General features: G+C 38.1%; 1 protein-coding gene across 3 annotated transcripts in view; it reads right to left on the reverse strand.

Annotated features, from left to right (window-relative positions):
* The window catches only part of LARP7 (La ribonucleoprotein domain family member 7), a 34,289-nt gene that overhangs the window by 7,029 nt on the left and 13,115 nt on the right, over nucleotides 1-14,145 (reverse strand). For 2 of the 3 annotated variants that reach the window (XM_015411880.1, XM_015411881.1), the window contains exons 5-11: nucleotides 12,665-12,829; nucleotides 11,625-11,733; nucleotides 10,446-10,817; nucleotides 9,735-9,873; nucleotides 4,067-4,224; nucleotides 2,952-3,064; nucleotides 1,377-1,536 (exon numbers count right to left, since the gene is read on the reverse strand). In XM_015411880.1, the coding sequence (XP_015267366.1) occupies nucleotides 1,377-1,536; nucleotides 2,952-3,064; nucleotides 4,067-4,224; nucleotides 9,735-9,873; nucleotides 10,446-10,817; nucleotides 11,625-11,733; nucleotides 12,665-12,829 (1,216 nt within the window). The remainder of the gene's footprint in view (nucleotides 1-1,376; nucleotides 1,537-2,951; nucleotides 3,065-4,066; nucleotides 4,225-9,734; nucleotides 9,874-10,445; nucleotides 10,818-11,624; nucleotides 11,734-12,664; nucleotides 12,830-14,145) is intronic. The other variant, XM_015411882.1, reaches the window with a different exon arrangement.

Below are 14,145 nucleotides of genomic sequence, written 5' to 3' on the forward strand. Positions count from 1 at the left end.
GGACCAACATATCTTAAGGACCACCTTCTCCTACCTGCTCACTCCAGTCATCCTTGGAGGCCCTGCTTTGGTTACCATCTGAAGTTAGATGGGTGACAATCCAAGAAGGAGCCTTTTCCACTGTAGCATTAAAATACTGGAATTCCCTCTTCAGAGAGATACATCTGTCACTTTCTATTAGTGTCTTTGCCAGTTGGTGAAGCCCTTTTTGTTTCATCTGGCATACCACCAATAATGGTTATTAGCCCTCCTTTTAGTGTTTGTTTGTGTGTTTTTAATTGATTTTATCGTTTTAACTATATTTTAATTTTAATTGTTTTAATGTGTTCTTAGAGATCAAGATAGGTAGCCGTATTAGTCTGTCTGTAGCAGTAGAGAAGAGTAACAGTCCATTAGTGACTCATTAAAGCTCATACCCTATCACAAATTTTGTTAGTTTTTAAGGTGCTACTGGACTCTTACTCTTTTCTAATGTCTTCTTATGTTCACCACCTTTTGAATGCTGATTGGATGGGAAGGTAGCATCAAAATGTTTAAAATAAAATAACTACATAAATATACTGCGCGATCTGAGGGTATCTTCATTGAAACGCAGATCTTAGACTACAAGTTACCTTGTATGTGAAGTGAAGTGAAGGAGACAGTAAAAAGAACCTTGTAAGCCCAAGACCTACCTGAACTTCATAATCTGAATGAGACAGAGAAAGATAACAGGATTGTTGTGTCTGTGTTCAGACTGTAATTCACTATGCTGTTTAAAACACACTGGTCTCAATCTAGTAGTGCTACACACAGTTGCCTGGATTGAAAAGCCGCATCTAAAAGCTGGAACTGCATACAGGGCAAGAGGGAACCAGAAATGCCTCCTACTGCTTCTGTTCTCTGAACAGATGATAACTGATTCTTCCTGCAATCTGGTGTGCAGCCACCAAATCAAAGACCAGGCTGTTCAACCAAGGAAACAAGCATGAGTTCTATTTTCAAGTTTTCTTTAACGTATCTATTACAAATTAATCCTGCCCAGTCTTCGTTGAGCTCAAGGTACCACACATGTGTTTTCTCTTGCCAGCACATATGGCTCTCCTCTCCCTAATTTTATGCTCACAACCACCTGGTGAAGTAGCTTACAAAGAGTAATTAGCTCATATTCACGCAGATTGCCTTGTGGAAGAATGGGGATTTGATCTCTGGTGCCAGCCCAATGCTTGAATCCCTATACCATGCCAGCTTATGCCCCTAATTAGTTTAGAAAAACTTTTTGAAGTTTTTTCAGACCATGGAATGTCACAATTTGGGTATGTGCTGAATTCTTAAGACGATGGCTGCAACATGTACAGACTAACTGAGCTTGAAGAAACTTCAACAAGAAAACTTACCTGATAGGATCTCAAGTTTCCAATTGTTTTTAGCCTGAATTTCTTTATGTGACTTTAGTAAAGTCTGTGCATCTTCTGGAGTTTTAAGACGCACGTGACATTCATTATCTCCTTCCAACAGGTCAACATAAGCAACATCAGCTAATGTTGCTAATATGTCCTGTGACAAAGAAACCAAAGTAACCATTAACAGTGAGTTTATCAACTGTGTTACCTAGGAGAACATTTTAATGCCAAAAAGCACTATCACAACGCTGGTATCTGACAAAGGGAGTTTTGACTTTTCAAAGCCTGTACCTTGAAAATCCTGTTGGTCTCTAAGGTGCTACTGGTTTCGAATCTAGTTCTTCTACCACAGACCAACACAGCTACCCCTCCTTAAACCGTATTTACACCAAATATTACTTTTGTAACAATACTAGGGAAAAAATGGTTGTTCCCCAGAGTTACTGGGGAACCTCAGCACAGTAGCTATTCCAAGGCAGTACTTTTGCAAAAGAAAAAAGGTAAAGCATTCCACATGTAACTATAGATAAACACACTATGGGCCCATTGTAATTTTAATAATCTTCATTTTTTCCTTTCATGCCACATATTATTTTGCAGGCTTTTATTATTTGATTAGGAAATAAATCAAGCAAAGAATTTGAGACAAATGTAAATATGTATAGTCATTTAGTGTTCACACTACCTCTGAACATACAACCTATCTGCATGTGGACTCATTCTACAAGGAAGGAGAACAGGCACGAGCGCATTGGTCCTGCCCCCCACCTCTGCACAACTGTCAAGTTGCCCATACTGTACATACATGTGAAAGTGCCCATATGCACACCCCTTTCCCATGATTAGCAACATTTGGAAAACAGTGGTGCTGATAATGGGAAAGGAGCATCCATGCAGGCAGTTCCTCCACACATCCTCACCGTACAGACAACACAGTAATCATATGGTGGCAGGGTCAAGTGGCTCGTGCCTGCTCTACCTCTCCACATGGTGAATCAGCACATGGACTAGCAACATATTCTGATCACAGAAGGTTCCAGTGCAAATTGTGTGAGGAGCTCCATTACCTTCACTGAAGTTAACAGTTCAACAAGGAAACAAAAGAGCTATGGATGTGAACTACAGCAAATATGGTTAAGGAGACCGTTTCTGGTTCCCCAAGTGGGCATTTGAGTAGGTTTTTAAGTAATAATGTTTTTCTAATTTAACATCAAACAATTATCACTTGTACTGTTCTGTATATCAAACAACAGGAAAGTCAAAATAATTCTTCTGTTCCTCTGTCTCTCTTACAGTGTCACAAAAGGAGGGTAAAACCAATCTCTACCAGAAGTAGGAAGCATGTTTGTGCGCCCTCAAGTCACAACTGACTCATGGAGACCCCAAGGAGAGTCCTGCCAATACAAAAATGTGAATCCTCTAAAATAGCCCTTTTCTGTGACCAAACGCTTAACAACTTTTTATTGTTTCTTCACTTTGATTCTTCAATTGACTTTTGAAATCGGTATTCATACACAAAAGATTGCCAAGGAAAGGGTAACAATTCCCCTGAGGTTACAAAGACATTACCTTAATGTGTTTCCTGCCAGGCAGAGGCTCAGGACTAATGACCTTCACAATCACTCCACCTTCAAATTGGGGCCCCATTGTGTGAGCTTTCTCAGGATGGACTGAGGTAGCTGCTTAATTCAAAACAGAGATTATTAATGACTTGATGAACTACTGCTTCACTTACTATTACTTAGATCAGATTATTTTCAACACTAGTGGTTAGTAAACATATAACCCTGCTTGATATATATAGATTACAAGTGGTGGCAGGAACACCCCCCCAACATGAAAAGCGAAGAACCTGCAGGGATGAAGCTGAAATGTTTTTTAACACAGTTGGACTTTTAAAAAAAGTAATTGTTGCACTCACTGCCAGTGTTCCCTCTAAGCTGAGTTGGTGTGAGCTAGCTCACAGTTTTTTAGCTTCCAGCTCACGCATTGTTGTCTTAGCTCAGGAAAGAGGGCTCCAGAGCAAACTAATTTATTCAGTAGCCAAATTGCTTGCTCACAACTTTAATGCCAGTAGCTCACAAAGTAGAATTTTTGCTCACAAGACTCCACAGTTTAGAGGGAACATTGCTCACTGCACAACACGTTATTAAAAATTATAAGAACACCAACAACAGCCTTAATTTCTCATGGAAGCATATTCCCAAACACAGCAGTCAGGAGCAGCAGTAGCTTCAACGGCTACAGAGGTGGTAGAGGAACATTTTTATGAACAAAAGTGCTTGCATACCATAAAGACACGGGAATTCTACTATGTGCACAATCATTACTGCGCTCTACTGTTTTCAGTATTAACTCTTGCAACTAGCTCATATAGATTTCTTCAGGTGAACTGGTCAGTTAATGGGTATAAGGTAGGAACAACTATTATGGCAGATGGTTTATGGATATATTAAGTGCTCCTGAATATCATATACATATTAAATGTTTATATCTCAGGAGTTCCCCTATATAGTGCACCGTTTTATTATAGCAATTTTTTTTTGCTTTATTTGACGTCTTCATGGAGGAAACTCTCAATTTTCAAATGTTATTTAAGCCCCTAGCTCTTCCTGTGTCCATCTGCATGTTACCCCTTAGAGCCACCAAACACAACATACAAAGAACCTTAGAATAGTCTTTACATTTGCCATTTCTTGTTTCAGTCTTGACTGGTTTACAGGCATCGGTTTCCATTTCCCCAACAGTCATTGTTTTTATTTGGGCCATCGCTTTTTTCAAAGAAGACATGCTGGTTTTCTGTAGAGCCAAGTACTCTTGCTTCAGCTGCATCCATTCTCTCCTGTAGAGAACAGGGATCAGGCTCATCAGCATAACCCAGACATATCAACACTCCACAACTATAGCCCATTAAAATAATCCAAGACAAGTTAATCTATATAAAAGACGCAAGAGGTAGAGCAGCACTACATCTTCCCTTCTGTGTTTAGGTCCAACCAAAGTGACCTTTAGTTTTAGTCATCATTAGTCTGGGATGGCTGTTGCCATGCTACTTTTGAATAAAATGTGATTCAAAGTAACAAATCTCCTTCATCAGATCTAGCTCTTCTGGTGTACAAGTATATATATTTTTAAGATTCCATAGAACTCTTCATCACTCTTCATTTATTTGTTCAGGGCTCTTGTATCTGAAATGCTGGCATAAGAAATAAACTTATGTTTTATAGAACCTGTTTTATAGCTCATATGATTGGAAAGAAACACCCATAAAGCAAACACAAAGTCTTATTGTATTCTAGAACATGTATAAATAAATGAAAATGGAATTGTCTGTTAACATTCAAGCACTGTTACTATAAACTAGGGTAGGGTTAGCTTAGGACCCTTGTGGTCTACCGATGGAACACTGGCCAAGCTTCATTGAGAACCTACTGATTGCTAGAATGCTTGCAAAGAACACTGGACCAGATTGAGCTTGACCTGATCCAGCAAAGTGCATATTATGTGATTCACGAAGTGTGTACCGTATATCCAGAATCACTACTTAAAAACCAAGTACAAACCACCAAACTATTAATAGATGTTGAACATACACTCTTGTAAATTTAATATTCCCTGGTTAGATGCACAAGTTCTAATTTTAAAAAGGCAGATCATGCAGACAGTAAGCACTACACTTGGTAAAATAAAAAAAAGAAATGTCTGTGGAACCAATTACTCCCCAAAAACTACAGAGACAAAAACACACCTCCCTGTTCAAAACACAGCATGGAAGAAAATTATCTATTCACATTAATCTCATATGACGATGGTTCTGCAAACAGCTAGAGATTTTTCTGACATACAAACAATGGAGCCTGTGTAATTGTGAGAATGAGTCCTTGTTCACCTCATCTCAGCTATTAAACACCCTGATACAGGATTAAAAAAAGAGAGAAAGATCACCTCTTGGATAGTAGTTTTAACTGCTGATATCAACAACTGTATACCTCGAAAAGAAAGATTCCATTCCACCCAGGAACCTGTATTTTGACTAAAGACTTTTAAATAACAAAAGGGCTACCTAATGACTCTGAGATAAAAAGCCAATGTTACTTTTCAGTAAGGTAGGATATAAATAGGAGCTTGAAAGGGCAGTTAGTAAAAGGAAGCTGAAAAGAAGAGCACTATGGAGAATGATCAAGGCAAGTAGGCAAAATGTAAATGTTTTCTCAGCTATTTTTGTGTTTCTATGAAAAGAAAGTTTCTTCGGCTAGATTTGTTACTTTGGGTATGGATATGCTAAATACACTAGCATCACATAGTGAAAAAATGTTTTGAGTCCAGTGGCACCTTTGACTAACGAAGTTTTATTCAAGGTTGGTACCACTGCAGTCAAACTTTGTTCTGCTGCTTCAGAACAGCACAGCTTCCCACCTGAAAAAATGTTCTGTGTGGACCTCTTCTCCTTTAACATGGAGGCGCTTTCTATGCGCACCAAAAAGGTAACCAATTCTATGTTTCAGCAGAAGTGACTCCTGAACTCAGTCTTATCGCCATATAAAATATTAAAGCTTTGTTTGGAACTTAGATGTGTCTGTACTAGACATCTTAGAAATACCCACAGCAAAAAGAATGTTAACCTTATTGCAACATTTGTTATATTCTGAGCAGTGGGCAACCCAGATGTTCTCAAACTCCAGAACGTAAATCTTATTTTAATGGGACTAATTTCCAAGGGCACTTAAGACTGTAAACATTTAATCAACCGTACAACATTTTTAACAAACTTTTCTATATTTGTGTTATCAGGAGTTGCTTAATCAAAAGGTCAAAACATTGGGCAATAATTCTATAGTAAGAAAAAAATATTTAGGGAAAATGCTATGTAACTTATTAAAAATCAAACTGTTGTTTTTCACAGCAAAAAAGAATGTGTCATCTCTTGATAAAGGACCACCCACTACTTTAATATGGAAGTACTTGTTTTGTTCTTTTTAAAAAGTGCTTGCATGTTTTAGTGATGGCAAATCCTAATTAAATCGTCTAAACATGAGAAGATCTACAGATGGAAGAGATTCAGGAAACTTAGCTATGTTTGTCGCATGTAGAATCCTTCAAACATGATCTAATGTTCAACATCAGTCTGAAGAGGTCTTTCCCATTTTAACATGAAAGTACATGCTGGCCATTTGAAGGCCAAAAAGTTCTAAAATTTTTGTTGTTATGGATGGGCACTGAAGTGAAATTAAATCTTAAGATAAATTGGTTGGCTGAAATAAAACTGCATGGGCTTAATAGAGTAAAATAAAATACTAATTTTTTTCACTTCACAAGAAAAGCAGGATTTATGCAGCGGATATGTACTTTTGCTATTATCCTTTACTGTTGCTAATATGCAACTCTGTGGCATAAAATCTGGAATTGCACTTTAGCAATGGTGATGGATTATAAGCTATGCAAAAAGTTACCATTTGGACAAACATTTGACATATAAGAAAAAGTATTTCCCCTCTATTTTCAGTATTACTGCTTATGACATACTTGGGGATACATGCATGCATGGGATCTTTACTCAAGAGTTGATGAAGTGTGACAAGAAGTGTTTCAAGTTTGATTATTTTCCTCTTTGTTCATTTTGATATAGTTACTGTTTACAGAAATTTTCACACAGTATGAATAAAATGTGATTAAATTATCATAAAACTGGCATAAAAATCTGTAACACAAAGTCCATGATATTGTCAAAGCTTAGCATTTTGACATCCCATTGATTTCAATGGGAAAATTTTAAGCTTAAAAGTAGATGGCAACAAAGAAAACTGTGGCTCAGAATCCACAAAGCATTTATCTATTACTATCCATGTTCCCTATTAAAGATGAAAAACTCTAAAACAGTGGAAACCACTGGGCTACAACATGAAAGGATCAACTCTCCATGAACATTTAAGGGGTTTTATGTACATATGCTTTAAAATGCATGCATAGCAGGGCATGACTCTGGATAGCTAACCTTTGGTTTGCATTCACCTCTCATTCATCACTGATTTCCCTTTCCTTCCCACCACAGCTAATAATTAGACTGAGAGATATATATATTGATTGAGCTCTATAAATAACAACCATCACGTCCTACAGTTTGCAAATGTATTCCTGTTGCTTAATAAAGAACAGAGCTACTTTCATTCACCTCTCATTCATCACTGATTTCCCTTTCCTTTCCACCACAGCTAATAATTAGACTGAGAGGTATATATATTGATTGAGCTGTATAAATAACAACCATCACCGTCCTACAGTTTGCAAATGTATTTCTGTTGCTTAATAAAGAACAGAGCTACTTTGTGCAAAGAGGTACTTACAATTTCTTTCCTTCTCCTATCCTATATAAACCCCAACGAGGGGGTGGGGGGGTGGAGGGTAGGAATGATGCTCCTTCAGACTACAAATGCTAGACTATCAAACTTGTCTTCATTCTGCCTTCATCCTGCCATAAAAAGGCTAATGCAGAAGTAAATATACCACTGTAACATAAGTCAGTAAGCTTATTAACAGTTGCAATTTTTGCAGTAAACAACATTTCCATGTCCCCTCAGCACAATGCTATCAGCTAAGAAACAGCAATGTTTATAGGGAAGAGAATAAGATTGCTTTTTGATCGTTGTCAGTGTAGTGATTAGTGTGTCGCACTAGGATCTAGGAGGCCTTGTTTCCTATCTCTGCTCTGCCACAGAAACTCACTGGGTGACTTTGGACCAGTCACCCTCTCAGCCTAACCTACCTCACAGGGTTGTTGTTGAGAGGATAAAATGGAGGGAAGAATGGTATTTTTTCTCCTTTATGGGAAATCAAAGGGGCTTACAAGTGGGTAAACCAATAAATTGAAAGTGCTTCCAATTAGTGCTGTAGGCAAATGAGTTGTTAAAAATACAGCCTGCACTAGCAATCATGTTGAAGACAAGGAGACAGGAGCAACACATGCTATACTCCTGACGTGTCAAGTTCAGATATTGTAAACTGAGGACCCCATCAGGACCTGTACTCCAGAAACACACAGTGGGAACTCTCCTGCCTGCACTAACAGCAAAAGGCTCCTAAACGCATCAAAACATTCAAAATTCCTGCTCACATAACCCTAAACTGCAGCAGTCATGCACTGGCACAATTGTCCTGTAAAGCTGAGTGCTCTGAGAGCATCCCACTTCCTGAATCCAAGTGGATACAACAAACAGCGAGTGCTGCTCAGGGTGGGAAAGGCACACTTCATGTCCTCCGGGATAAGGGCCTGTTAAGGGTCAATCTTTCCCCTTTTCTTTCCACGAGACAGCTGGGCTTAAAAATAAAATAGGTGGGTAAGCAGTGTTGGTCTGAAGTAGCAGAACAAAGTTTGAGTCCAGTGGCACCTTTAAGACCAACAAAGTTTTATTCAAAATATTTTACAGTGGTGTCCGGAAAATGTACTTCTTGCATAGACTGGTTCATTGCCAGGTTGATAGTGAGATAAAAGTTGAATACCTGGTGGAATATGTCCAGGGCTTCTTTAACATGTGTCCAGACAATAAAATAAGATGTCATCAATGGATCACAGGTGTAATAGAGATGCGAGTGGGAGTTTAGGAAGTGTTGTTCCAAGTTGGCCATAAAGATGTTAGCATACTGAGGGGTCATGCAGGTGCCCATGGCTGTACGGTACCCCACCATCAACCTGACAATGAATCAATCTATCCAAGAAATACATTTTCTGGACACTACGTAAAATACCTTAAATAAAACTTTGTTGGTCTTAAAGGTACCACTGGACTCAAACTTTGTTCATAAAATAATTAGATTAGTACTTAGGAAGCCGGGGACTATGGATTTCCTAAATTTGGGGGTGGGGGAAGTTTTGATCTTGGTTTGCTACTCTAATAATAAGGCCCTAAAATGTAGCCTGCAACATCCCCCCCTTTAACATTCAGCCTGATGTAAGAATTCTAGAGAATGCAAAAGCTTGCACACTATTTTGTGTCATTTTGGTTGGTGTTAATCAACAACATCTTGAGACTTAAGAGTCTTTGTAGTTTTCTTTTATTTCTATCTACCAATAAGCACTAAGCCAACAAAACTGCTATTAGAGTGACCTTCATCATATGATCATAAAGATATGGGGATATCAAAGATATCTGCCAGAATTCTGCAGATACTTCCCCTCATAGACAATGGACTCAAATCTGGAAAGTAGTACAGGTTTGTTATCTCAAAATACCAGCTACCTGGTCAAGCAGGTCAAGCAAACAGATAGCCATGGACAATGATAGATCTACACAGTATAATATTTTACTGTTAGACACAGAGAGCTCACGGTGAACACCACATGCCTTAAATTCAACATACTTTGAAAGCACTCTCAGTGGAATGACCTCTTCTCCCATCTTGTGTCTCTCTTTATGCTTTTTCTTATGCTTCCTTTTGGATTTTGAAAGAGATGTGTCTTTCTTACCTCCAATCTCTCTCTCTTCTTCAGTGGACAGTTCTAAATAGAAAAGCAAAATGAAACTGAAAACATAACGGAAGACATAAAACTCTCCTTAGTTTTTAGAACTGTCTATGGACTGCTTAAATACAAGTTGGAAACTAAGGAACATGCATTCAGTACTCACATGCATTACTGGTTTTAGATTTGGAGATTCAGATTTGCTGAAGGGATGGAAGCTACACAACCCCCCCCACACACACACAGTGCTAAATTACTCCAGTCTAAGCCCACTGTTTGCATTGGACTTAGTGTGGAATGATTCTGCATAGGATTGCACTGTGAAATCACCCTGGGATCTTTGTTATGAATATTTTCATTTACCACAAAACTTGACAATCCCTTATTTACATATTGTCTGTGATCTTGAAACATCTTTCAAGGAGGAAAAAATGTGAAAAAATTGTTTCTTAGTTTGAATCCAGCATTTCCAGCTAACTCAATACACTTTTATGCCACTGTCCTCTCCCATTTCTTTAAACATCGTCCTCAGTATTTCAAGAATAACATTACAATCTCTTATTGTATATCAGAAACTCAGTTGAATAAGAAGAGGAACAACCCAGTCTTACCCTTGGAATCCTCTGGTCCTTCTGTAGATCCCTCTCGTGCAGAATGAACATTATCTTTCGGAGTACTTTTCTTTACCTTTCCAAAGGACATCTCTACATCCCCAGAGTGTCTGCGCTTCCTCTTCCCTGGCCTACTTTCTCCAGACCCTGAGCTTTCTGTTCTATCCGTTCTCTTTTTGTCTCTCTTTGAAGACTGCCACTGGGCCTCTGATGCTTCCATTTCAGAGCTTTCTGATGTTGTTCTATGTCTCTTCGATCTGCTTGCCTGCTCTGTAGTAGTATCCATACTTGAGTCTCTGGTGTCCACATTTGCTTGCTGGCTATTTTCCTTCTTTGTTTTGGATTTCTTCTTCTTCTTTTTTTTCTTTTCTTCTGCATTAATTAAAGAATGTATCTCATTTACACTTATACTCCAAAACACAATTAACTGAACTGGGTTAACTCCAGAAGATAGCATATACTTAAATTAGTAAATATCGATAGACCACAGTGTAATATTGCTATTTACTCAGCACAGGACTGTACATTTCTTGTAAAATCTACAGGAGCTCCCCAAAGATGTAAAGAAAATAAGATACGTCTCATGAAAAATTGACATTATGATCCTAAAGAGAAATCTGTAGTAATGTAAAGACCTACTTCATGCACCTGAAATAGGTTTTGGTCCATGGAAACACATCACAATAAATGTATTTTTATAGTACCATAAGATTCTTATGCTGCAACAGACTACATGCGTGCCCCTCTGGAATTTTCCACTGTAGCCCTAGTTGCTTTAAAGATTGCCATGTCCATGATCCACAAATATTTCAAATTAGCAAGGGTTTAAACTCTGGCTTCAATAGGAAAGCTTTAAAGCAAATACTGATGGTTATAGTACTTTGCATATCACTTCGCATCACCTGACTACAGAGCAGCAGAACGAGAGATTTAAAAGGGCAAACAGATGGTTAATTCTTCTTCTATCCCCAAGTTCTTCTGAAGTCCTACACGGGCACTTAATTTACAATGTATGCATCATCTGTTATGCCTGGTATTTAAAAAGTATGGTCAATATCTACAGGAAATTCCACATACCTGGGATGCAGAACAAACTAGCACTTCTAATACTGGCTAAACAGAATGCATGGGAATAATCAGAAGATGGAATGGAGAATGATAAACTACCACCTTACTTACCAACAACACTAGAGTCACTTGTAGTCATTGCAGGAACAGGCTTGTTTTTAACTGTTTTGGGGAATATCCCAGGTTTTCTTGGTGCATCTTCAGGTGGGTTATTCAAGAACTTAAATGAAGAAATCAAACAGTTTAAATGACCATCCACTAGTTAACATCACAAAGATTCAAGGGCAGGATACCTTGAATAAAACTCTCCATTTTATCTCATATCTAGAATTTAATACATGGAGAACAGTACCTGGAGTGTTCTTTTTGCTGACCAGTAGATCACAATGAGGCACAGAGCTATCTTCAAGATGCTTTGATCTGTGTTTTATTTAAATATGCAAACATTGGCACAGACACAACTGTCCTATAGTTATTGGAGCAAGATGTAAACTGAACGATGTGCTTGCTATGTACAGACTTTAAATATTCACATTCTGTACTTAACAAGTTTTTCACTTAGAATAATTCTGCAAATTTAGTTTGCTGGCAAATTGCAGGTTTTCAAAAGAGACTGTACAACACTTCTAGAAGTCACTGGGAGTTACTCATGAGTAAACATGCGATGTGTCAGGCTGCCATTTTCTTTCAGCAAGGACTATGGCATGAGGCTCTGAATAAAACCCCACCCTCATTATCCTCAACTCAATTTAAAGTTTTCAGTAGACACTGCCTGCATAGTTTCAATCTACCACTATGAAAGTTCCAGCAGACAGATTTTGCGTTTCCATATTCTATAAACCATACTTTAGTCAAACTGAATTACAAATCATTTGAAACAGAAGAAACCCCGGGGAAAAAACGGTTTTTTTCCCGAGCTTCAAAATTTCTGGAAATTTTACATCTCTACACTGGGCTAGTCACATTCTCTCAGCCTAACCAACCTCACAGGGCTGTTGTGTGAAAAAAATAGAGGAAGGGAGAACAGTGTTCTAAACTACTTTGTGTCTCCATTGGAGAAAACAGAGGGATATAAATAAATGCAAATAAACACAAAGATGTAAAGCTAAATAGTGCGCAAAATCCAGCCCTTTGAATTGTCCACAGCTTACCTCAATTGCCTTTTCTGCTTGTTCTTTTGTTTCAAACTCAACGAATGCAAATCCCTTTGGGTCTCTGGTAGTCTTATAACGAGGAATGCTGATATAAACTACATTGCCACATTTCCCAAATACCCGTTCAATCCAACTGTGATTGACATTTTTAGGAAGCAATTCCTAAAACAAAATAAATGAATGATTTTTTTTTAAATCCCAACACAAAAAAGAAACATACAACCACCAAATAATGGAAACACAAGTTATAGGATTATTGAATTCATTTCTAAGTCACTATATTGACTGTATCTCTCAGTGAGTGATTAATCTATTCTGGTACACTAGGTCAGGACATAGCCCTTATTTATAAATCAACCATCCTTTAACCTTCTTCGTTTTACACCATATAACTGCTATACAGCATTTCAACTTTACCATGTACAGTTATTGGGGTTTGTCCATGCTTCATATCCCACATTTCGCTCATCCCACATGAATGATCTGCAGCACAACAGCCCTGAAAACTATAGATCAGGTATGTCCGACAGGTAGATCGCGATCTACCAGTAGATCGCGGAGGGGTCAGAGGTAGATCACCAGCCCCACTTGGTCTCCTGGTATAAAATAAAATAAAAAATGTTTGCAGTTCTTTCTAGATCTTCGTCTCCCTGTTTTGTTTTTGCTTACCATTAAAGGACAGAAGGTGTATATTATAAGGGGGGGGGGCACGGTGGAACCCAACTTTAGTGGGCTAAAATCTAATTTGAAACTTTATTTTCATGGTGGTAGATCACCGGCACTTTTGGCCGGAAAAAACAGATCACTACCTGTTCAAAGTTGGACATGCCTGCTATAGATACATAAGACTATATAAATACATAAGTGAGGTGCAACACTTTCCAAGAAAAAAATATAGCATCAGAAATTTCTTTCAGCAGAAACTTTTCTGCCCTGCATCACAGCTTTGATAAAAAGGCAATTAAATTAATACAGCATAGTTTTATTAGCTTTATCAATAGACAGCATTCTGTAATAGTTTACACACTATCTGAATCCTACTGCTGTCCTCTAGCAACGAAATACATGGGCCATGTTCCAGCTCATGAGCTCATTTTTGCTTGCATGCCATTTGCTACATTTCTTTTAGCAGAAACCAAACCCACCTACTTCAGAACTTCACCTCAGTTGGTGTTCGCTAACTGCATAAGATGTATTAGGAAGATTATGGGACTGGGTGCAACAGTAAAAGTTGTATTAGGAGAACACAAATAATCAAACACACTCAGAGAACAGCTTATCTCTGTTTATGAACTCTAATGGTTTGTTACTAGTATGACACTCAGAACAGGAGTTGTAAATACCTTGAACAAAAATTGATAGATAAATTCTTGTAAGCCCCAATGACAGGCAACAACACTGATCATTTCAATGCAATGAGTCAGGATATACTGAAAAAACAGCTTGCAAAGTTTCTTACACAACAGTATATCCTTCAT

The sequence above is a fragment of the Gekko japonicus genome, unplaced genomic scaffold (genome assembly GCF_001447785.1).
Source record: "Gekko japonicus isolate JY-2015 unplaced genomic scaffold, Gekko_japonicus_V1.1 scaffold402, whole genome shotgun sequence".
Lineage (NCBI taxonomy): Eukaryota > Metazoa > Chordata > Lepidosauria > Squamata > Gekkonidae > Gekko > Gekko japonicus.